Source organism: Misgurnus anguillicaudatus, chromosome 20 (genome assembly GCF_027580225.2).
Source record: "Misgurnus anguillicaudatus chromosome 20, ASM2758022v2, whole genome shotgun sequence".
Taxonomy (NCBI): Eukaryota; Metazoa; Chordata; class Actinopteri; order Cypriniformes; family Cobitidae; genus Misgurnus; species Misgurnus anguillicaudatus.
Window position 1 is genome coordinate 37,401,453 of NC_073356.2, and position 26,705 is coordinate 37,428,157.

At 36.1% G+C, this 26,705-nt stretch overlaps 1 protein-coding gene across 1 annotated transcript in view; it reads left to right on the plus strand.

The window, feature by feature from the left end:
* The window catches only part of rapgef5a (Rap guanine nucleotide exchange factor (GEF) 5a), a 62,133-nt gene that overhangs the window by 14,845 nt on the left and 20,583 nt on the right, over positions 1 to 26,705 (plus strand). The window contains exons 6-11 of the mRNA XM_055219824.2: positions 4,370 to 4,451; positions 6,430 to 6,478; positions 6,825 to 6,901; positions 9,198 to 9,326; positions 21,104 to 21,234; positions 21,815 to 21,915. Coding sequence (XP_055075799.1) covers positions 4,370 to 4,451; positions 6,430 to 6,478; positions 6,825 to 6,901; positions 9,198 to 9,326; positions 21,104 to 21,234; positions 21,815 to 21,915 — 569 coding nt within the window. The remainder of the gene's footprint in view (positions 1 to 4,369; positions 4,452 to 6,429; positions 6,479 to 6,824; positions 6,902 to 9,197; positions 9,327 to 21,103; positions 21,235 to 21,814; positions 21,916 to 26,705) is intronic.

A 26,705-nucleotide genomic window follows, 5' to 3' on the forward strand; every position in this document is an offset into this window, starting at 1 on the left:
GTAGTGCAAAGTAATAAAAAAAGCACAACTGCGTTAAACAACATTTAAGAAAAAACATAATGTAACCGTTGTTCTGAGGCAATAAGCATTAAACCATGTCATCATCTTCATGACAGAACATGAAAAACTACTCTGGGAAGTTAAGCATATAATGATCAAACCAATAATACAGATGAAATACTACAGATGTAAATATTTTATTCAAAAATGTATTTGATTGATTTGCGTTGTGTTGGTCCTGAGTGTTTCTTTAACAGTAGAGAAACCCTGAAGCTAAAGGAGCTGACGGATTTTATCCAAGATTGTCTGGATATAACCTCACTTTCAACACACACAAACACAAGCCGCTCTTCACTGTTCATTTGCATATGATTTAAATATGATCTTCAGCTCTGGTGAAACTAGTAATGGCACTATGGGCTGAATGAGCTCAGATTTGCATATGTGTGTGTCGACATTTGCCTGACTGTGTTTCTGCTTTACTGAGTGTCTGTGAATTGCCCTCTGTATAGAAGGCATGTCACGAATTCGCCGCCATTACCCATCATCCTCTGTTTATCGTGGAGACAGAGATGTAGACAGAGAGATGAAAGCGTGTCAGTCTGTGTGATGAATGATCTGACAGAAGAAGAAACTTTGGCCCACTTCTCAAATTCACTGGCCCAGTTTAATCTCTGATGTTTTGCTGGTTTCCAGTACACTGTACGATTATAGCAGCATGGCCCAGATTATAGCAGTCACTGCCTTCAAAACAAAAAGACGATTCTGTTATTTATATAGGCTTTACAGTGTCAAAATTTATTTAGAAAGGGTTTACAGGAGAACATGTCAATTCTGCTGAGAGCGCCAGATAAGGATCTGTGCACTGAGGCTTTTTTAATCCCAAAAACCAAAACATTTACATTTATCTAAGATTATTTAAAATATTTAGCATATGGCAAAGCCAATGAACTAATAAGATCTTATTGCAGTGTTCCTGTATCTCAGTGGTAGTGCATTGCATTAGCAGCGCCAAATGTTGTGGGTTCAATCCCAGTGAGCACACATGATGAAAAAAATAATACCTTGTAATGCACTGTAGGTCACTTTGGATAAATTCATCTGACAAATACTTAAATGTAATGTAATCGAAAGCTACATTGAATTAAAATTTAAGCAAGGGTATTGACCTAACCAGAGGTGTTTTTAAATAATAATTAACTATAAAAAAAGAAGAGTTGATCTGTATGATATATGATTAAAGTTTGTATCTGGGCAGCCAAAATACAGTCAGGTTCACATGTAATGCAATACACTGCCAATAGAGGGCAGTAAACTGCTGAGGGTTTGTTTGGTGTTCTTTGTATTGACATTGTCCACAAAGTGTTTTACTGTACAAATTCACCCAGACATTTCTCTTTACAAGCCATTTGAGAATGAATATTAGACTTGTTATGTGCCTTTTGAATATCAACTTTCTCTTCAGTGTTTCTGAAATAAAAGTAGGACAACTGTTGAGATGCAGTAAGAGCGTTGAGCTATGAAAGTAATATGTATAGCAGACCTTAGATCCTTTGATCTTGTGTAAATTTGATTAGAAATATCTGAGTTAATTCTTTCGTATCTTGGTGAAAGTGACGTTACATCCAATGTATGGTGGTCCAATGTATAACCCATCCTTGGGGTATTGACACACCCGTAGCAGTGGGCAGCTAGCAGTGGGGACAGGTGCGTTCCTCAAGGGCATCTCAGACACAACCTGTCGGCCCTGAGACTTAAACCGGCTACTCTCGAGTTACAAGCATGACTTTCTAACCATTAGGCCACGACTGCTCACAACTTGACAAATCTGAGCATGTGAGTAGACGGGTGATTCTCACGAAAACTTGGTTTAAAAATGTCAAGCATGAAAATGTAAAAATTGCTTAAATTTACTTTTTTCCCACCAGACATTGAAAAACAAAGTCTGGAGTAAATGGGATCATTAATTTAAAAACGTTTACTTATCATTTAACACTTTTTGTTACATAATTTAAAAAATTAGTCCTAAAAAATCTCATTACCGCAACAGTCAGAAAACATCAACACTGACATATTTTCAAAATGACATGACAAACCTGAAAGAACATAATTTGGAGATTCTGCACATGCATTTAAAATCAAAGTATTATGCTTCTATTAATTAAATTAACATTTAATATGCATCTGTTGCGGTAATGATAATCAAAATGTCGTGTAAGCATTCTGACAAGACAATATTTCAAATTAACTTTAAAAAAAGGATCTTACCTGGTAGCCATCTTGAAGTAACTGGTCCATGTGCTTGGTCACTCAAAATCAAACTTTATTAAAATTCTGTATGTGTGCTTAAACTGTTCTCAAAAAGTGTTGCGGAGGATGAGAACATCAGGCATGGACACATCATTTTCCTAATTTTTCTTCATTATTATTATACATGAATATTCAGTAAATATTTTTTCTGTCATCTAAAGTAGTCTAGCAAAACATCTTTTTTTTTTCTTAATATTTTTGTGTTAATTTGATTAAATTACAACATAATGCATGTTCAAACACAGCCGGACACATTGCGGTAATGAGAATTTCAGCAGAAAATGAGATAAAATTTACAATTATAAATTCTTATGTTGAAATCACACATTGTGCAAGATAGAACACAGTATTGTGTTAATTCTGATGCTTTTTAATGTTACTATATTACACATTTTACAGCTAAAATCATTAGTGCCGTGGTGTTTCAATGGTTTCGTGAGAATCACCCAGACATATATGAGTGTTATTTAAATGAAATATGTGTCCAGGTTTATAAAATCCAATGTAAAGTCGCATAATCTAAGTTTGATTTTACTCCTTGATATCACATTGATTTCAATCTTTGACATGACCATTAGACCTCTATTCTAGTCATCGAGACATTCACGCGAAAATTCGCGTCATCGCTCGCTTCCTGTAATCATGTCACTACTAGAGCAAGCTCCTGATTGGTTAACGCAGCGCGTTTTTCCACCAAAGTTCAAATTTTTCAACTCACGCTTTTCTTGCTAAACGCCTCTTTCGTGCCGCGAGATCTCCGGACGCGCGCCAACGCGTCTTCACATTGATTTAACATTGAAATCACTCGCGCTTGACGCCTTTATCGCGGCTGGTCTGAACGCAACATGAGAAGGAGGAGACTCAAGTGTGCCACAATTAGGACGGCATAGGGATTAATCGCAACTAATCATTTGCAGAATAAAAGTTTTTGTTAACATCATATATGTGTGTGTATTTTGTATAAGAATTATGTATATAAACACACATGCATTTATAATTTTAAGAAAAAATATGTATATATTAAGTATTCATATTTATATATAATATTAATTATATATAAATATAAAAATGTATATACACACCTAAATATATCAAATATATACATGCATGTGTGTTTTCATATATACATAATTATTAACAATACACATTCTGCAAACAATTAGTTGTGATTAATCATTATGCATCCCTACCCATAATCCACTGTACTCAGTACTCTTACATTTCTGATGAAGATTAACTTTTAGCAGTCTGATCAAAAATTTTATAATTGAATTTAATGAGTTATTGAATTATTACAAAATGCAATTTAAATGTTTTTATTGTGGAGAGGATTTCTGTACACTGGTTTTTCAATTCTATGTTTGTTACACAACCGTGCAAGTCGTGTTATAGTCACAAAATATTTGATTAATTTATTCACACGATTTTCTGCTTTTATTCGTGCCATTGAGCACGAATGTCTTTTCCGTGTGACTCGGCATGAATTTCTATAAATATTTTTTCGTGTCCGTGGCACGACTTTCTTTTCCGTGTCATTTTATTGATTGTTATCTCGTTGTTTTTCCATATTTTTAAATCAGTGTCACTTGGGGTTGGAGTTAGATTTGGTGTTTGGGTTAGATGTACTTTTATGTATTGGTTTTTTACATGTTTTTCTTCCAATTTGAAAGTGATTCCAACCCCAAGCCACTGTGGTAAAAAAAATAGGAAAAATCAATGAGAAAACAATACATAAAATGAAACAAAAAAGAAAAAGTCGTGCCATGGACACACAAAAAGACATTCGTGCTCAATGGCACAAAAAAAGAAAATTGTGTCCATGAACACGAATAAATTAATACAATATTTTGTGACTATAACACAACTTGCCTTGAGACTGGGTTGTGTTACAGTAGTGCTAGTCTTTTACTTTAAACACAACATCTGTTTTATCAGGTCCTGTGGATCTTTCTGTATCAATATCATGTACAGTATATAACTCACAATAGAGATCATTCATTGTCACTTCAAAGATGTTTTTATAATGTGTGTGTGTATGTGTGCGGGCTCTCTTTTACAGACCAGAGGAAGACCCTGACAGAAAGCGAGATATCTGCAGTGAGATACTTCAGATGAAAGCTCTAGAGAGACTCACGTCTACAGTAAGTTTGTGTATGTGTGTTAGGCCAGTGACCCGTGTGTCAGATCTGTCTTCATGTCCTCTGGTGTGTGTAAAGATCCACTCCAACCTGACAGAATATCATCCATCACACAGCACCAGTGGACAGAGACACAATCTGTTTAACTTACAGTGTCCTCACTGTCAAACATACTGGAGAAGTGCGATGGAGGAAGAGAATGAAATCATAAACTTGTGAAAATTTAAAGGGTTAAAATAAAATTTTCTCATTATGCACAGCTATAAAATATTACATTGAGGTCTTCTTGGGTCCAAAGAAATGTACACGACCAGTAATGTCCCGATTTACTTTTTACCCAGACCCGATGTGCATAAATATTTTTTTTAAAGAAAAACTCGAGACAAACCTGAGAAAATGAGACCCAAGTCCGACCTGAATAGTGGCAATTTTTTTTTACCCGAATGTAAACGGCACCGACGTGTGTGCAGTCTGCAGCCTACACACACCAGTCACCTCTGCTAAATTTATTTATTTTATTTGTTATCTAACACCAAGGTAACCGCTAAAATGTACATTTAAAATTGATTGACAGGTTTGTTGCAACGAAAATTTCTTAGTATTTTTGTCTTGTTTTCAGTAAAAATATCTAAAAATACTTAAATTAAGATGCTTTTTCTTAATGAGCAAAACGTCTGTTTAACGAGAAAATAAGTCTAGTTTTTAGACCAAAAATATCAAATTTAAGTGATTTTGTGCATAAAACAAGCAAAATAAATGTGCCAATGGGGTAAGCAATTTTTATGGAAAAAATATATTTTTTACTAAAAACAAGACAAAAATACTACCAATTTTTTTTCTTGAAAATCATTTTTTTTGCAGTGTATAAAACTATTTTTAAAACTACATTTTTTATAGTATATTGTAATAATGTGAATGGCCCTTAAATCATTGAAATTCATCGGTCAGAATGGGTTGAATGTACTGAATGCAGTAATACTGCAAATATTTTACATTTCTGTTTTGCAAAACACGCTGATAGTTCCATTTACTCATAATGTGTATGACATTAATGTTTTAAAAAAAAGAGGAAAATCTGCACAGCTGTCGTCTGATATCCCACAAGTCTCTTTTTATTTAATTGATTTAAGAGTTAATTCCCTGCTTTCTTTTTATTTTCTCAACTAGTCTGGGTTGAATTTCCCTTTTGAGATTTTTATATAGGCAGATCATGTGATTTAATTTGTGTGTAGTGTAAATAAACAATAAACATCCAACTACACACATACTACAGTCACATACAGTATACACTATATTAATTCTTCAACCGCCAGCGTGCCAGCGCCAGCATTTTTTATGATTTTCACAATACCAAATTTTGAGCAAAAGATGAGATAATTGCATTTTTTGTGAAGGACTTTTGATAGAGAACAGATTCAGAGCGATGATCAAAACATACACACAGAGCTTCAACTGTTTGATCTGAGATGTTGCATCCGGGTTTTATAAGTTGGGTAAGAGCGTCATCTGGTGGATAACAGCTGAAATAAGGATTGCCGGAAAAACTCGTCATTGGCAGGGAAGCCTTTTCTCTTAATTGATGAGTTAACTCTAACATGTTGTACAATATTACCAGGGTGCGATAAGTGAATAAATCTTTTTCGGTCTTTTTCGGTTTGTATTGATTATTCGTGGTATTAAGCTATGTCTTGTAACTTAAAATTAAATATGTATAGTAAGGCTGTGTTGAAAAAATCGATTCACCGATTCTGAATCAATTTTCATGTTAATTTCTAAAGATCGATCCGTAACTCAGAGGATCGATTTAATAATAATAACTTAAACTTGCCGCGTCATTGAATTCACACATGCGCGTGAGGTGGAAGGACATTAAAACAACGAACATGGTGGTGAAATATTTATTAGACGGATGATAAATAAATGTGATTTGAATGTTATTCTTTAGTCTTTAATACAAATAAATACATTTTCTTTCACACAGGTGCAAAATGAACTTGCAGCTGCTCTCGCAAGAAAAGCCAAAAAAACAAGTAAGATTTTTTAATAAAAGTATTTCTGTAAATGTAAACAATGTTTTTTTTGTGCCAGAAACATAATTTTATAATTCAATCCTAAAGAGTTTAATTTTATATTGGATAATCTGCCTTTATAGTAGCTTTGAACATTTACTGTATGTCATGTGGCAGTCACATGCATTTATGTTTTTAATTCAGTCCAGTGATGTTGTGATGTTGGTGCTAACTGTCAATAAATGTTATATAATATTTAGATAAGATCTGAGCATAATGTAGTCAAGTAGACCCATCATTGCTATACATTACAATATATTAATGTTTATTAATCGTTTATGTGCTTGTGTTGTATTGGTAACTCTAGTGTCTGAAGATGAAAGCTCAGAGGCATCAGACAGTGCTTCACTCGACCCACCGAAACCCACCGAAGACAAAAGCAAGGTAAACACACACAAATACTGCACAGATTATACACAAAAAACTGACATCTTCATGCAACAACTGTATAAAGCTAAGTACAAGCTGGCGGGTTTTGAGCGTCATATGAATTTTATTACATGTTTATTCTGTATGTTCTGCATTATCGACTAAAGTAAGTCAGCAAGTTTTTCTTTTATATAACACAAAAAGGTCAAAACACTTTAATTTTGCATTAAATACCCAGAGAGACGGGGAAATGGCATGTGGGCAGTCAAGGTCTCTCTGCATCTTCTTTAAATGAGCCAGAATAAAACTCTAATGGTGTTGTGTAACAGATTGAAGTCAGCATGTTGTTGTGCGGGAGGAAGTTATATGTCAGAGACAGGAAATTATGTCGGACAGTTTGGTGGTTAGTTATTAAGTGTGTTCACTTCAGGGTTCTTGAAATCCTTGAAAGTTTGGGGAAAATGTAAGGCCCTGGGAGGTTTTTGAAAATATACATACATAGATACAGGTCATTAAAAGTGCTTGAATCTATTTTATACAAGAAGTATTCTGGAAATAAATCCATATTATTCCCTGTGTAGTGTAGGATTATATCATAAAAATTCAAGACTTTTAAACACACGTGCTAAACTGTTCTCTTTAAATGTTTATATCTTCTGTATGCAAATGTTGATTCATACCAAAATGCTTTTTGGAATAGTTGTGTTTGACACATGAAAACGTCTCGGTTACGTATGTAACTGTTGTTCCCTGAGAAGGGAACGAGACGCTGCGTCTCCCTTGCCATACTTTATGCATCCCTGTAACGCCGTCTTTGGCAATATTTCAGATAGTGATATTCTTCCTGACTCCCGCGTCACCCTGTCTTTATCGTTAAGCCTCATCATTGGTTGAATTTGATATAGACATTCAGACACACTTACCCCTGAAGGTGTCCCCAAAGTGTCACCGCAGTGATGCAGCGCGAGTTCCCTCAAAAGGAAATTGTAACAATGTATCTTAAAAGGTAACACAATGTAACCATGCTCTCACTTAAAATGTGTCCCCCCATTTAGTTCTTGAATTCGAAGTTAACTAAGGTGTGGGAACCCTGTGACTTACAGTCAATGTAAATGTGTGTGTGTGTGTGTGTGTGTGTGTGTGTGTGTGTGTGTGTGTGTGAGAGAGAGAGAGAGAGAGAGAGAGAGAGAGTTTAGTGAAGCAGTACAAGATCAGATTAGTTCTCATCTGTGGTTAACACCCAGAGACTGGACGATCATTACCCGTTTATTATAGTGAAGTTAATAACAGCCCTTCTCTCTCTCTCTCTCTCTCTCTCTCTCTCTCTCTCTCAACCTAGAATATAATAAATAATATTAAATTATTCATCTAAAACTTCTCCTGAAAACAGGAGTGCAATACACTGTGATTTTAGGGATCGCTGGTGTTAACGGGATTATGGGTTTGTTCAAATCGCTAACATCAAGTTTGATGAAGTAATAATCATTATCAGGCTGTAAAATGTTAAATTACTGTCAGTCACCCCTGTTTAAATGTAATAGGGGTTCATCCCGCTGATGTTGTGTGTGTGTGTGTTTGGTCACATGATCTTCCTGAATGAATATTTCAGTGTAACTGGGTTTATCATGACATATTCATAAGCTAATTCATGTGCGTTTGTTATGGATGGCAGTCCAGCGCGTATCTAAATATTTTTGTAATGTTTAGTTTTTGCTGGTCTGCTCCGGTTCTGTGTGTTAGGGGTATTGTGAGATTGTTGGTTGGGAAACCCTTTGTGCCAATCCAAACACAGCACTGAGTAAATAAACAGAAAGCGGGCAGTCGGACTCTGATGATAACCCTCCTGATACTAAGAGCCATGTGTGTGCCAATGTTTGTGTGTGTTATTGTGTTTCTTTCTTTATCTGCTTTTCATTGGTGCAGATGTGTGTTTTAGGATTAATATTGTAAAAGTTTAAAACATTAATGAGCATTAACAAATCTTTATTGACATCATAATAGTATTTCTCTAAGCTTTAGATGCTATCATTCTTGACTTCCCGTCTCATTGTGGGCGGAGCCACACAGACACACCCCTTTCTTCAAACACACACACATTTAGAGTTTTATACAGAGGAAACAGACATGCAGGTGGACTGTGCCAGAGTTTGAAGGATAACATGAGAATGAATAAGAGATCAGACTTTCACACACAATAATTCTCTCCATTCTTTGGATTTGATCTGGGAACGTGTCCGTTGCTGTCTGACTTTGTGTGATGTCGTGGGGTTGTGGATTGAAGTATTTGTTCTCTTTGCCTCCGGTTCTTCAGCAGGCGGGCGTCTGTGCTCTTCGAGCCCCAGATGAGTTCTCGCGGCTGGAGATGGTCCAGCGGTTGGCCAAGGATGGATATCGCTTTCTTCAGAACCAGAACTACAGGCTACCAGATCGCTCTGTACAGGTACATCATATATCCAGAAAACACATCCATCATATTAACTAATAATTGTTTGCTTATCATATACAGTCATATAACTATTTAAGAACCCTATAGAGTTTTGGATAAGAAGTGTTTCTTTGCTGGACTGAACTTTTGTAAAAGGTTTAAGTGCACATTTTGGTAAAGGTGATAAATGAGTCGTTCCTTCACATCTGTCGTGTCACGAGTACACACTTGAGCGTCTTCTGTAAATCATAGTGTAACCTGAACCTTATTCATTGTTGTCAGCGTGGCTGGACGTGTTTCAACACAGTCTGGTTGGTCTTTGAGGATTCAGCTTTCTTTGTAATCTCTCTCTCTTTCTCTCTGTTTGATGTGAGCATCTCAGGAGCATTTAGGGAGTCCTCATTTTCTCTGAAGAGATTAAACATATCTCATGACTGATGTCTTTCATAAAATGCAATCATTTCTGTGTGGATTACCCCTCAGAGAAGTTAGACACTGATATTATACATGTCTGCAACAAGCTTGAAGATTCATTTTTGGTTGTTCCACGCGGTAGGTGCAGCGCGAATGGTGCGGCGTGTTCCGCGCCAATTTGAGCGTTGCCATGGGAAACGCACAAGTTGAAAAATCTGAACTTCGGCGGATTACCGCGCCGCGTTAACCAATCAGGACCTTGCTGTAGTAGTGACGTGATTGCAGGAGTCTCAGCAGAGTCGCAGAAGCCCCTCCCACAACGCGAATTTTTCGCGTGGATATCTCGAATGACTAGAATTTCACGCGCGGCTTTCACAACAAATGTTCATGCGTCCAACTTCGCGTGAATAGCGCATTTTTGCCGCCTCTACCGCTGCTGGTGTAAACGCAGCATACTAGTGTGTGCACATCAACTACAAATGTAATTATTTGCACAAGTAGATGACATACAAAGTAAAGTCACATTTGTTTGTATATCACTTTTTTACAACGTTTTATTGCTTCAGTGCACCTTTTACAAGAAAGGGGAAGAAAAAAAATAAAAACTAAATTTATAAAAAAAAATATATAATAGAATATATTTATATATAATAATTTTTGCAGTATAATGCAATAAAGCGAATAGATGCTAACCCGCGATTCTCGACTTAGTCGTGTCTTCTGCGCAATTTAAAAAGTTTCAACTTGAGCGTAAAATTTGCATGATGTTCAATTTATTTATAGCACATAATTAATACAACAAAAGTTGACCAAAGTGCTGTACATAAAGGAATAATAATAATAAAACAAACATTGCTACACAATAAAATCTTAAAGTAAAAAACACAGAATTTTTCGGTTTAAACAACAAAATACAAACCTGCTACCCCTCATATGGTCCATGGTAAAAACGTCCAACCCAACATGATGCGTTGTTGCACAAGCCAATCAGCAAAGAGCTTATTAACACGTCTGGTTGTATCAGAAAGAATTTAAGAGAGCAATATCATATATAATAGAATATATTTATATATAATTATTTTTGCAGTATAATGCAATAAAGCGAATAGATGGGAACCTACGATACTTGACTCAAACATGTCTTCTCCGCAATTTGAAAAGTTTCAACTTGAGCGTAAAATTTGCATGACACGTTGTTGTGCAACCCAATCACCAAAGGGCTTATTGACACGTCTGTTGTATAAAAAAATTAAGAGAGCAAAGTTTTTGTTCGAACAAGTGATACTAGAAACAAGCAATCCCGCAAGAAATATAAAGTGAGTAACGCGATTCATTTTTGGTGTGCACCACCATAATCCTGTTGGTTATGGTAAACTTCTGCATGAGTTTAGGCTTTTTTGTAATAATTGTTTTCATGTGATGTAAGTTTATATTGCATAGCATCTTGACCCTTAACCCTAAACCATCCATACAAATTAATCACAGGTGGAGGAAGACCAATCTCACTGACATTTACATTTATGTATATACCGGACGCTTTTATCCAAAGTGACCTACAGTGCAGTACACGGTATACATTTTAACCTACAACTTTATGCACTGCTAACACAATGCTCAACAGAACAGATCAGGAAGGACCAACAGGTGTCATTCATCTGTCCGTGATATTGTGCAGTTGTCATGGTGGCAGACAGCGTTGCCATGGTGATTACCTTGCAGTTTGCTCAATTGAACCCGTCTCCACCTGTTTGCAAAGATTTCATCACTTGTGTTGCCACCAATTCACACTGCAGTTTATTCAAAAGTCATGGGTTCGAACCCCAAAAAACACATACTGATACAGTGCATTCAAAGTATACGTTTTTAATTTGCTTTGGATGAAGGCATCTGCCAAATGCTTTAATGTAAATTAACAATGTAACAAATAGTTAACAATAAAGCTATTAACACGTTACTCCTACAAGTGGTGACCTTGCTGTTCTGCAGACAGTGATAAAGTTCTGCTGATACTTCAGACCCCAGAGCACTGACGCAATACATCCAATGTTTGAGTTGGATAAAGATGTTGCATTGTTTCTTTTCTCCGTTCATGGCCATGTGGCTTTATCCCAGACTCCAGAGAGGCTTTACGTAAGTCAGGGTCATATCTAAAGACGGACTACAGCGGTTCGGTCTGAGAGAGTTTTGAACTAATTGTAATTCCCAGATACCTGACGGATTAGAGATTCATCCATCCATCTTATTCCTAAAAAGATTATTTCGCAGCTTTTGTAATCATTGTGCGTATTTTGTTGGTTGTTGTTCACTGCAAAAAAATACTTTCTTACTTAGTATTTTTGTATTTTTTAGACCAAATATCTAAACTTTCTTAAATCAAGATGCATTTTCTTGCAGTGGCAGCCGGTGACTTCTCTTCCGAGGGGTGCAAATTAAAAATACGTGTTTGGAGTGTCGTGTGTTGCTCGTCATGTGCATCATGCGTCATGTCAAAATACGTACCTGCTGCACACGGGTTTATTATAAAAAAGACGCTCACATTCACGAAATACTTGCAAGACACTAACCTAACACTAAACTCAGATTACATATGATATTAAGTGAGTATCTGGCAAACGTAAGCGTCTATTTTATCATAAACTGCTTCAAAGCAGCTGTCACGTATTTTGACAAGACGCATGATGCACGATGGGCTTAATACATGTTTTGATGAGCTTTGAATCGTGTGCCCTCTAAAAAGAAGTCACCGACCGCCACTGTTTTCTTCACGAGCAAAATGACCTTACAAAATAAGTTTAGTTTTAACAAAAATATCAAATTTAAGCGAATTTGTGCTTAAAACAAGCAAAAAAATCTGCCAATGGGGTATGCAAATTTTTCTTTAATTTTCCGTGAATTAATTGAAATAAATGTGAAATAGACAATCGTATCCCATTGACAGGTTTTTTGCATTTTTATTTTTTAATTTTTTTTAGATATTTGTACTTTAAACAAGACAAAAAAAGAACTAAGTAAGAAAGTCATTTTTTGCAGTGTACTTCCAGGAACACAAAAGTTTCTGCCCAACTTTCTGTCATAATTAAGGAAGCAGTGCACACACACACACGCACACACACACACACACACACACACACACACACACACACACACACACACACACACACACACACACACACACACACACACACACACACACACACACATTGGATTTGTGCAGAACCACAGGAAGGGAGCGTTCAGTGCTTCCTGTTGTAACTCCATTAAAAACACTCCCCTTCCTTTTTGCTGACCGGTTTACATCAGGATCTTTCTGGATTTGTGGACTCCACCCAATGAGAAAGAACAGCGACCCTTAACTCTCAGCACAGGGCCGGACAGGTGGAGACCACACACTTCTGCTCTGCTGACCCCTGATAACCGATCATTAGTAATGCAGTCTAAACCGGTATACTGATGTACTTAAAGTCAACTTAAACTTATTTATGCATTACTTTTTCTTAGCAAAGATTTTTATTCTGTCGAATACACTGCAAAAAATGATTTTCTTACATAGTATGTTTGTCTTGTTTTCCAGTAAAAAATATTTTTTTGAAATTGATTAACTTTTACTTGATAAACAAAGTGACTTAAGATTTTAAGTCTTGTTTACTGAAATAAATTATGAAATTAAAGAGTTAAGGCTAAAACAAGTACAAAGATCTGCCGTGAAGTAAGAAAAATAAACCTTTACTGAGTGTATTGAATTAAGTTGAAACTGTAAGTTTATTTTTCTTACCCCACTGGCAGAATTTTTTATGAAGTTTATAAGTTGTAACCTCTTGACTTGCTTACCAAGTAAATGTATCTCAATTTAAGAATTTTTAGATATTTATACTAGAAAACAAGACAAAAATACCTAGTCAGACATTAATTTTGCAGCGAATGGGGTAAGAAAATTTTTATTTGAATAAAGTGATTAAAAACAGTCCCAAGATTTTTTTCTTACCCCATTGGCAGTTTTTTAGACTTAAAGGTGCAGTGTGTAAATTTTAGCGGCATCTAGTGGTGAGGTTGCGCATTGCAACCAACGGCTCAGTCCACTGCTCACCCCTCATTTTTGAAACGCATAGAGAAGCTACGGTAGCTGCCACCGGACAAACATGTCACCGTCTGAGACAACTTAGTAAAACAAGATTGTCCGTTAAGGGCTTCTGTAGAAAAATGGTGGCACAAAATGGCGACTTTCATGTAAGGGGACCCTCTTTGTATGTAGATAAAAAGATCTCGTTCTAAGGTAATAAAAACATAACGGTTCATTATGAAAGGTCATTATACACCCCTGATAATATAGTTTTGTATATTATTTTGCATTTCTGTCAAGAGATCCTTCTAAAAATTACACACTGCACCTTTAATTTCTAAGGTCATTTTGCTCATGAAGAAAATAAATCTTAATTTAAGAATTTTTAGATATTTGTAGTGAAAACAAGACAGAAATACTAAGTAAGAAAGTAATTTTTGTTACACTGCAAAAAATGATTTTCAAGAAAAAAAATCTTAGTATTTTTGTCTTGTTTTCAGTAAAAATATCTAAAAATTCTTAAATTAAGATGCTTTTTCTTGATGAGCAAAAAAATCTGCCAATGGGGTAAGCAAATTTTTCTTGAATTTTTCTTGAACTTAGTGTTTAAGAAAAATTTTCAAGATTTTTTTAGCTTAACCCATTGGCAGATTTTTTGCTTGTTTAATGCACAAAATCACTTAAATTTGATATTTTTATTATTTTATTTTCTTGGGTCATTTTGCTAATCAAGAAAAAGCACCCTAATATAAGAATTTTTAGATATTTTAACTGAAAACAAGACAAAAATATTAAGAATTTTTTTTCTTGAAAATCATTTTTTGCAGTGTATTAAGTAGATTTTTGCAATTTATGCAGACAATGCACTGCTTGCTAAACTCTGAACCACTATTGTTAAAATTTCTATTTTTAAAATACTGAGAAATGCAAGAGCTGGTTTTTATAGATGAAGATAAAAGATTAGAGTGGTAGAGCAGATGAAGGTTTGGGTTGTAGATTTGTTAGAAAAGGTTTGTGTGATAGATACTGTATGCCTGTGACATCATTAAATATTAACTATAAAATATTTTTTTACTATTACATGGAGTATTATGGTGCATTTACTGTAATGCAAATGTTTGGATGTCTGGTTGGAGATCAGGTGATGATCTCATATCCTGGAGAGCAGAGATTGGGGTTTTCTAGTCTCACTGGAGGATGAGGAAGAAGAATCAGATGGTCTGGTTCGGTCTAGTGTGGTCTGTCTGCTGCAGTGGTTTATGGTCTGATGTAATCTGGTTTAGTTTGTGGTTGTTTTCTATGCGTCGGTCTCTTCTGTGGTCACATGTATCTGTATCATTATAACAGACTGGTAAACTGTATGACTGAATGTTATCCAGTTTACCTCATAGTTGTGCTGTTTCTATACATTACCTCAAAATAAAATAATTGAAACTTAAATTGATATTTCATGTCCATTTAGTTGTCTTCTAATCAGATTTATCATCATAGATCATTGATCAAACATACAAAGTAATTTTTCCTTGTTGTTTCCTCTGTTACATAATGCAGTCAGCTAAATAATCGACTGCAGATTGTGATAATGATTTTTTTGTGAGCCGATGGGCTTTTGTCAGGGTCAGTTTTGTAAGTGACGTTGATACATGACAGATGATACGTGTTCACAGTGAGTTTTGTGTTTTTACAGAAGCGCTCACTGGCACATGAACTCTCTTGAGAGACTTGTGTTGATATTGGAACGGGTTGGAGTGAAATATGGTGGCTGCAGATAAAACATCGCTAACATTTTTCCCAGCATCATCTGGGGGTTTGTATTAATAGAGGTGGGATTACATAACTACTGTAAGATCTCATTGATGTTTCCATTGCGTCGATGTTTATAAACATCTTGGCTGGGCGGAGATGTGTAGACTCGATCTGATAGCCAAATTTGTTTTGGAACGTTCAGGAGTTTTGGGGAATGTTTGTTCCGGACTGAGTAATTTGTGATATTTTTAGGATGTTTGGGAGGTTTTTTTGGACTGTGAACTCTTTTTGGACGTTGTGAAGTAGTTATTCCGCTGTTGTGTCAGAGTTTACTCCGAGTGTCGGCCTGTCCTAGACAACATCTGTCTGTTTGTCTGTCTGCACATTTGTTTCCTGTCCCGTCTGCTGATTGACAGCTGACTCCTGCTGTGTCCCAGCATCCTTCAGTCTCTGTGTTAATTGACCAATCATTGTCTGAGACTGACAGTCTCCTCTTGACTGAAGGTTATTCAGGGATGAATATAAATTGCAATATAAGGCAGATCATTTCATTACAATTTCATTACATGGTTGGGTAATAACAAACCAGCATTTGGGTAATTTTTCACCAAGTGGTGTGTTCTGTCCTAAATATTTTTTTTTCCACTTTTAGGAGTACACCAGCATATAAATTGTAGTTCAAAGATAATAGACATGGCCTAAAATCTAAAATATTTCCAAGTGCTATAATCAGATGAATCGCTTGAAGTCCTGCAGTCTGTTACCTGTCTGACTCCGCCCACTGCTCCAGACAGACAGCATGCAGCATGGGCGGAGCTTCTGGTCTCACTCACCTGTAAAGGTGATCATTAGCGAGTGAATGAGTCATATGATGTCTCATAAAAGACGCACGCATGGCTGGCAGCTTGAAGCATGCACTATAATACCAGGAAACATCTGCTTTGTAACAGTACTGTGATAATGACTCAAACAGCATACATCCTCACTAATGATACGAGTATTTTCAACACCTGGTCTGAAATTATTACTTGATGTCAGTAATAGAAATTATATGTTTTATAATTTATGTGTCATGCATGCGACGTTAAGTCTATATTCACATCCATACTGTACACCAGAAACATGGCTTGGTTTCATTTTCTGTTTTGTTAAATCAGTCACATGAGTTTGTTTGAATGTAACTGCAGGTGGAAGTCTAAAGTCAAAACAAAGACACAGTGAGCTTTTAAATATAAAGACGTCTGATGTGGTGTCTTTGTGTGGGTGTGATACAAATCATTGTGTACCTCTGAATCTGTGTGTACCGGGGCTTTTGTGTGTTGTGATATTCACACCTGTGTGCATGCCTTTCATCTATTTTCAAACACTCCAGCATCACACACACACACAATAACCTTACAGCAGTATAAAAGTGCAGTGTTTTTTTTTCTTATTTATTTAAATTATTTATTTTGCAAATTCAAGGGTAATTTAGCAAGAATAAAGTGTAATTGATATTAAGAAATAATATTTAAATGGCAGAAACAGTGATAAATATTTCTAATGTTTAGTGATATTTAATTTTGGGTGTGTTTAAATACTATAGTACCTTACTAATCATGGCCCGGTTCCCCAAAACGTTCTTATCGCTAAGTAGTTCTTAACCTATTCCTTAAAGGGATACTTCACCGATTTAGCATTCAGCTTTGTATCTGTAGAAACCCGGCAGTATTACTGAATGACCATGTTTCCCTCCATCATTTCCCCCTGAGAGGAGAGATATCTGCATTTTGGTTCTGCAAAAAAGTCCTCCGATGATGCAAAAATCGTCATATTACATCATCGGAGGACTTTTTTGCAGAACCAAAATGCAGATATCTCTCCTCTCAGGGGGAAATGAGGGAGGGAAACATGGTCATTCAGTAATACTGCCGGGTTTCTACAGATACAAAGCTGAATGCTAAATCGGTGAAGTATCCCTTTAACCTCTCTCTTAACTCTATGGCACGATTCCCAAAACGTTCGTACGCTAAGTAAATCTTCTGTAAGTCACACTTTCGTAAGGTTGGTCTGGACCATTCGTAAGCACTTTCTTAGCGTTGTTTGAGCGCAAAACGCTATCGCCGCAGTCTTTAGAAATCAGCGCAGCGCAGTACAAGTCAAACTATGGTATGTTGACAATGATTTTATGTTATGGACATTTTAAGACTTATAATAAAATATGTTTGCAATGGATACAGGACTATTTATGCAGTTGAATTTATTTGGTATTAGAACTAATCAATCAAAGACGCCGCCGGTGTTTGTTCCACATCGAAGTCTGTTTATTTATAATTTATTTAGATTAAAGATTTGAATTGGTTATACTAAAAAGCAATAATATCATGTATTCTATAATACAATTGATTATTTCGTACATTTGACAGTTTTATATTGTATGTACTGTTTGATTTAAAAAAAAATATGTTTGCATACATAAATATATATTATACATATAATATGATTCATACTGTAAAAATAATTGACTTATCATTAAGAAAAATAAAGGAAAACAGACTTCGACACAACACCGGCCGCGTAACCGTTAAGTCCATGCCATTTTTTTTATTCGGCAACACTTAAAACTCTTTTGATATTTTTTCCTGACGTGGCTAAATTTAAAAAAATCGCCTCCCAGACAACTCATTATGGAGCTGCTGGATCTTCGTTAAACCCATGTCAAGAATTGGCACAACGGGATAAGGAGATTAGCGAGGGATACCCGGTTCGTCTACCCGTATTACTGACAGTTTGATAATTTAATTAATAGTATATATTTTATGGATAACTTATACTAAAATAAATGTTACTGGAATAATTTGAGTAATGTTCCATTTGTATAGAATGTGCTGTCTTTCTTAACATCGTAATGCACCTTCGCGTGAAGTGGAAAATCGATCCCTGAGAGATCGATCGCAAATAATTTAGCACCTTCACTTGGGACAGCGCCATTGTTACGTTGAACTTAGAGGCAGCATGTTAAAGCAACACTATGTAGTTTTTTTACCTTTAAATAATGTCTCTAAAGTTATTTCAGTGATAGAACAACTTTTAACTGGACAAATTGTACTGTTGCTGCAACCTGAGCAGCCTCCTAGCTGCTATAAGCACACTCTGAAAGTGGCGGTGGAGGGTAGAGCACACAGCCCCGCCCCTCACCCTGCCTGCAGAAGAGTGTCTGATACCAGGCACTGTTGCGCTTTTAAACCACATGGGGGAGCTGTAAGTCATTTTTACATGGAAACTACATAGTGTTGCTTTAAGAAGCTTTCTAAGAGACACTTCGGGGAACACACTTAGGAACATAAACAACTTTGGTAAGATATATATTTTTGAGTCTTCTAAGAGTGAACGTTATCGGGGAACCAGGCCCATACTGTTTCGGCAGTATGCATAGTGTACATGATATGCGCATACACATTTTTTTAATAAATATTAAATGCCATCCCTTCTCCATTTGTTGGGTATTGTTGCTTTTGGTTTGTGCCTTTTAATCCACAGAAATCCTACAAAGTATGTTGTCTACCAAAAAGGGTGTCCTTTTTTGTTACATCCATAACCCAAAATTCCAGGAATTTTCAAGTGTCCCTGGGAATTAACATGAATATATAGGAATAAAGTGGGAATTTGAACAAATTGTCCAGTTGCTATAACAGGGAACTTAAAAAGTGCAGCATAATTTTGTGTAAAACAACATTTTATTGCAATTTTATTTGAATTTTTACCCTCACTGCAAAAAAATGACTTTCTCACTTAGTATTTTTGTCTTGTTTTCAGTAGAAATATCTAAAATTCTTAAATTAAGATGCTATTTCTTGATGAGCAAAATGACCTTAGAAAATAAGTCTAGTTTTAAGACAAATAATATACAATTTAAGTGAAATTGTCCTTAAAACAAGCAAAATTATCTGCCAATGGGGTGAGAAAAAATTGTGAAATAAGATTTCTTTTTTCTTAAACACTTAATTCAAGTACAATTTTCTCACCCCATTGCCAGATATCTTTGCTTGTTTTAAGCACAAATTCACCCAAACTGTACATTCTTTGCCAAAAAACTAGTATTATTTCTCTTCAAGAAAATACATCTCGATTTAAGAACTCTCAGACACTTCCACCGAAAACAAGACAAAAATACTAAGTAAGAAAGTCATTTTTTGCAGTGCTGCACTTTCCTCACGTGCACACGTCTTACTGAAGGCCATTTTAGGCCACACCCCCTGCATGTACTTGCATTCTTTTCATAACATGCACAGATCATTTCTTCAATCCTGCACCCAAAATAATGTCAAAATGTCCATCTTTGCCTGTATTCACATAAATTACCCAAAAGTTTTCTGCATTCATTTGATCAAAAATCAAGGATTGTTGATTAAATAAATCCAGGCTTCATGAGCGTAAATATTAGGATCTTCAAAATTTGTATTACCTTGCATACATGTCTGCTTTTGATCAACCAAAATGTTTATTTATGTTTGTATATGATATATACATTTCTCAATAATTCCCATTAAATTTCCAATTTGAAATATTTCCAAAATTCCCCAGATTAAATTCCCATGATTTACCGGAAACTTTCCACCCCTTTGCAACCCTAGTATGGACTGATATTTTTTATAATTATTTTATAATATAAACACATATAGTTCAGTATATTGGTAATAAATGCATTCTCCGTGAAATTACATTTCAAGTTTTGAATGCAAATGTCACATCCATAACACTGGAATTGCTCGCACGTATTCATAGACTGTGATTATTGCGCCCCCTTAGGCAACTACTAGTACTGCAAGAAGAGAAAACTGATCCTCCCGTCCACTGGTGTGTCACTGTATTGAGAAAGAGAGCGAGAGAGAGCGAGAGAGAAAGAGAGAGAGAGAGAGAGAGAGAGAGAGAGAGAGAGAGATTTCAAACTTGCCTGTTAGATGTGTAATGAACATGCAAGTAGTAACTTGTCTGGTTATGTTGAAATTAAACTGAGAATATCAGAAAAACATGGTTTTAATTGCAACCTACAATAAACATTTGTTTAAATTGTGTGTTTTGAGTCGCTTCCAAAAGAGAAGTTTATGTAAGGACTTTTTTGTATGTTTGTGGCTGAATGTTTCAGCATTTTCCTTTTTCATTTAAGCAGTTTGGTATTGAATTTTGAGCACTTATGAATATATTATGTTTGCATTGACATGCATTCTCCTTTTAATGAAAAACTTAAGGAGATGTTTACCAAAACAATGTCAGTTCTTTCATTATTATTTACACTATGAATGACGTTTCAATGGTACAAAACACAAATAAAATATCATATGACTTCAGAAGATGTTTGATAATATATATAGTTCATGAATCATTATGGACTTTAGGGTGTTTGTGGTTTGTTTTTGATACTGGACAGTTGTGGTTACTGTCATTGTATTGTTGAATAATTTTGTACTGTTAATAAAAAGAACACATTGTTCAAGACACACTGTACAAAGCCTATAACGTGCAATACATAATAGGAATTGGGTGTGCTTTTCATATTTGATGTAAAATCAAAATTGGATCGTATGTGTTCCCGCAGGGTCCGGGTGAAGGTGTGGTGCGAGTCTGTCTAAAGGAGAGAGGTCAGGACGTGTTAGTTCTTCAGAGAGTCCCGGCAGATCCAGCTTCTCCACAAACCGCAGCGATCAAAGACGAGGACAGCGATAAAAGGTGAGCAAGCCCCGCCCCTTTTAATTATATTGCTTTAAGCGCTGTCCTGCTGCCAATGAGTGTCTCTCGCTCTCTCTCTCTCTCTCTCTCTCTCTCTCTTTGACACATTCCACATGTTTGTTTCCTCAAACACTGTCAGCAGGGCTTACAGAGAGACCAAACTAAAATTTGTAAGTTGGTTTGCTGTATAGGCGGTATTTGTTGTGTAGTTTGTTGTGTGTCTGGGATTTATCCAGCACACGGGGAGACGATCTTCCCTACAGCCAGGAACGGACACTCGGCACCGGGCATGACCGGGCGGCGTGCGTGCGACTGCTGGAGGTTCTGGAATGGCTGGGTCTGTAAAACTAAGACCCGTCCCGTTAGTGCAAGAAGAAGAAGATGATGAAGATTGGGAATTTAGCAGCAGTCCAGAGGACGATAATGAAATCTACACTTTTAATATTCCTCATTTTCCTTACATTGATGAGGAAGAGGATGATGATGGTTATGTTATGGACGGACAGCGGTGGAGTAACTCTTGTTCCTCCGCCGAGGATGATTACCCATCAGATTCTTCCTCATCTGCTGTGTCCGACAGGTACGTGGTGGTGTCCGGGACGCCCCATAAAATCCTGGAGCATCTTCTGAGTGATCTTCGTCTGGATGAGCACCAGGGGGCAGCGGAGGGAAAAGAGGCAGGTGAGTGACCCAGACCACCACGGAGCACCTCACCGAGTTAATCTCTCATGTTATTTGTGTGGTTGTGTTGTTAAGACTTAAATATTAAATGAATTATGTTAAGCACATTATTTTAGTGAGAGTTATATAATTTATTAAAATGTCTGTAACATGTTAAATAATGACATCAGTTGAGAGTAGGTAAGATGTGGACTGTGGTGTTGTTTTGTGTATTTTTGTGGTCAGTAGTGAGGTTAGATGACATTCACACCATTCCAGCTCTCAATCACTGAAGTATGTGGCGTGTTTCAACAACACTGACTGGAATGCTTTGCGTTTTAGTGTCGAGTTGTCTTTTTGTTTCTCTTCTCGGGTTTGCTGCCCACAGGCGTCTTTACTCCTTGATGCATGAGGAGGAATCTTCAGATTTGTTTGTTTTGCATAACAAACAGATTGATTTGTGTTGACTATCTGTCGGTTTGTTTTATCATGTAATCATGAAGTAGACTCGTGTGTAGATTTTCTGAATGTCAGCCGGGGTTACTGATGTCAGGTTCTTGGAAAAGTCTTTCCTCAAGACATACGATAATATACGTGACCCCGCCTGTTAAAACTCAGATAAAGCCATTTTTTGGTTATTTATGTTTTTTTCATACAATCTATCTATATAATGCACTGCAAAAAATGATTTTCAAGAATTTTTTTTTTAGAATTTTTGTCTTGTTTTCAGTAAAAAATATCTAAAAATTCTTAAATTAAGATGATGAGCAAAACGACCCAAAAAAATAAGTCTAGTTTTTAGACCAAAAATATCAAATTTAAGTGATTTTGTTCATAAAACAAGCAAAACAATTGGCAGATTTTTTTGCTTGTTTTATGCACAAAATCACTTAAATTTTATATTTTTGGTCTAAAAACTAGACATATTTTCTTGGGTTGTTTTGCTCATCAAGAAAAAGCATCTGAATTGAACAGGATCAAATGTTTTTACTGAAAACAAGACAAAAATACTACTTTCTTGAAAATAATTTTTTGCAGTGTGTAAAGAAGATTTGGTAAAAAGTAGGGCTGTCAATCAATTAAGATATTTATCTGGATTAATTGCATGATTATCATGAGTTAACTCGTGATTAATCGTAACTAATCGCACATTTGTATCTTTTCTATATTTATCTTAAAGGAATAGTCTACTCATTTTCAATATTAAAATATGTCACCACCTCAACCAAGAATTGTTGACACATCCCTCCACCATCTGTGTGCGTGCACGCAAGCACCGGAGCGCGCTGCGACGCCTCGATAGCATCCAGCCTAGCCCCATTTATTCAATTGTACAATTTGGAGATAAAGTTAGAAGTGACCAAACACATCAACGTTTTTCCTATTTAAGACGAGTAGTTATACGAGCAAGTTTGGTGGTACAAAATAAAACGTAGCGCTTTTCTGAGCTGATTTAAAAGAGGAACTATATTTTATGGCGTAATAGCACTTTTGGGAGTACTTCGACTCGGCGCAGTAACACCCTCCCTCTCCCATTATGAGAGTGAGAAGGGGACTTTTCAGGCGAGTCGAAGTACTCCCAAAAGTGCTATTACGCCATAAAATATAGTTCCTCTTTTAAATCCGCTTAGAAAAGCGCTACGTTTTGTTTTGTATCACCAAACTTGCTCGTATAACTACTCGTCTTAAATAGGAAAAACGTTGATGTGTTTGGTCACTTCTAACTTTATCTCTAAATGGTACCATTGAATGAATGGGGCTAAGCTAAATGCTGTCGAGGCGTCGCGGCGCGCTCCGGCGCTTGCGTGCGCGCACGCGGATGGTGGAGGGATGTATCAACAATTCTTAGTTGAGGTGGTGACATATTTGAAAATGAGTAGACTATTCCTTTAATGTAACACTTTTCAAATTGTGGGCATGGACTAATATGGATGCTTTATGCAGTTGTATGTTTATTATTAGTGGAAAAGTCAGCAAAAATAATTTTGAAAATATCCAGTTAAAGAGTTTTAAGGTACAAAAACAAAATCACTGCATAGACTTGAAAGATAATAGATAATAGATTTGGCACAAATAATATATTTTCAACTTTTTTCTTTCTTTTATTGTTTGATTGACATCGAGACAGACAGCTTTAAGATCTACTGTAATGTAAGGATCTAATATAATCTTACACATCAAATATTTTTCCTCAAAAGTTAATTAAACATTCACTTAAGACATAACAGATTATATCTGCGTGAATTATTGTCAAAACAGATATTTTTAAAACTGTAATTCTGTCAATGTGTGCATATATCGGGGTCACGTGCCTGTGCGCATCCTTTAGATGTGCAAGTCAGCGCGAGAAAGATGGTTTTCGAGTCTTTTTTTTCTTAATAACTCTTTAAACATCAATCAAGTCTCGAACTTTATTACTATTTTAACATCAAGGTCCTGCACTTTTTTTCTAATTTCTGCATGTTTTAAAACCGAAACCAAAATCTCAGACGTGCAAGTGGATGGACACCAGTGATGCGCGGGTTGATCCGAAATAAGCGGGTGCCTGTGGTCACCCGCGGTTACTAGTCATCCAAAAATATTTTTTATGATATTCAGGTCGCCGTCGGTCGGGGAAGCGGGTTGGGTACAATATTTTTTTTGCAGTCCAAGTTGTGGGTGGTTTCGTTGAAAATATCGGTCTGGTGCGGGTTGTTTATACATTGACCCGCGCATCACTGATGGACACGTATCCTTTTTATTAGATTAAACGTTTAGGACGGTATACCTCTCAGAAAGCGTACAAAAAAAAACCTTGCGAGGTTTACCTGGCAGTAAATATTAATACACATAACACATATTTAAAAGTAATCTGATACTGTCTCGTTTATACAGGCACTGCAGCTCCCCCTTGAGTTTTTTACAGAGATGTGCAATCATTGAGGTGATCTGAAATCATCAAACAATTGCGATGAGATGATTATTTAATCTTTGTGACAGCCCTAGTGTTGCGTTAATTGTACGTTAATGAAATTAATGTTGTTTCAAATAAATTTATGTTATTGCGTTATCAGTGCATTACTTTTGAGAGCCCTAGTGAAAAGTAAACATCACCTTGATATCTTTAATACTGACTGACTAAGGCCATGTCAAAGATTTGATGAATTTTGGTCTCAGAAAATCAGAAAAATTTAAGAGTTTCTCCTGTTTTCAGTAATATTTCACACATTTATATGAAATGTCATAAAGTCTTGTAAAACAGGTTTATTTTTATGATGTGCATGTGCAAAAAGCAGAAAAACATTGAAATCATTGTACTGGGTGCTGAGTGTCATATTCAAACTCATCACACATCAGCATCCAAAAACTGACTTTTTTTGACATGTAGCAGATTTAAAATGTTTCTAAAATAGGAGGGTTATCTTGTCAGAAGCTGAGCTACAAAACAGATACTGAACAGAACTGTTCCTGAAATTTTGGAGATGACATGAAAAATATCTGCAACAAAATAAGAACCGGACTAAAGTCGCTGTATTTATGCCTTGCCCTGCACTTACCCAATTGTCGCTTGTGTGATTAAACATTATGGTCTGTTTTCACTTTCTAGTTGTAGAAAAGTGTTTCCTGAAACAAATGATATAAGAATCATTATGTGTTTCTGTGCCTAAAGTTTATTTTATAACCGTGTGTAGGTTCTACGCCATAGCTACACTGTAGGCTATGCGAAGTCTGAAAAATTTTGCCAAAAATGTAGCAACGCGTCCATTGTATGCGGACTGCAAGCACTATGATTGGTTCACTAGAACATCTTCCGTTAGGTAAAAAACGGTGACGCATTTCTCCATAGGCATTTCCGCTTGCTTGATAACTCAAACTGCAACAAAATCTGGAATTGCTACTGTGGGTTATACATGTCGATACTGCCTACTAGCGGTCTGCATGTGTAATTGCACATCAACGCGGACGATGACGCAAAAGTATATATGAAAACCGCTGCATAGCCTACCACGTCGAGGCTACGCCGTATGACCTACACAAAACTATAATGATAAAAGTTTATAAATAAAGGTTTAAGTATTCTATATTGAAGCCATAGTTTTAATCTGTCATTTACAGCAATAATCACAAATTTAGATATTTTGGTTATTTTTATGTTTTTTTTATGGAACCAAACATATTGGAGTATTTTCATAATATTGCAGACAGTATATAATATTGTTATTTCTCAGTTCAAACATATGTAGAGTTTACAATGTGTGGGTTCACATAAATGTGTAGGTGTGCAAGGTGAGGAAGGATAAAAGAAGGTAATTATTTTTCCTTGTGTACGTAATTTAATGTTCTGGTTCCTTGCCTTTGTTTAATGTATAACACGCCCATAGGCGATGCGGGTTATCCCCACATTGCAGTGCATTCTGGGTAATTACCAATGTGCTGGCAGCTGTAGATCTTCAGGATTTAAACGCCCATCACGTTAACAAGAAGAGAAAGATCATTTCAATGGTGTTTGCTGAGGAAAGCATCACTATTACACTAGCTACGTTTACATGGACACATTTTACCTCCATCGGATTAAAATCCTTCCGATTAATAAATCCTATCATAGCGTTTACATGAACACTTCATAATGTGATCGGATTGATGTGCGTGTTTATATGACACAAGATTTACATCAGATTTGATCATTTGACATGCGCACATTGCACAAATATAGTTTCACGCTGTTTCAAGATTTGCTTTGTGCCTCAGCTGATTATAAAGCAGCAGCAAAAACACCCATTCACGTGTGCCCAAAAAGCGTATTTTACTTCACGCAGACCGTTCGCGAGAGC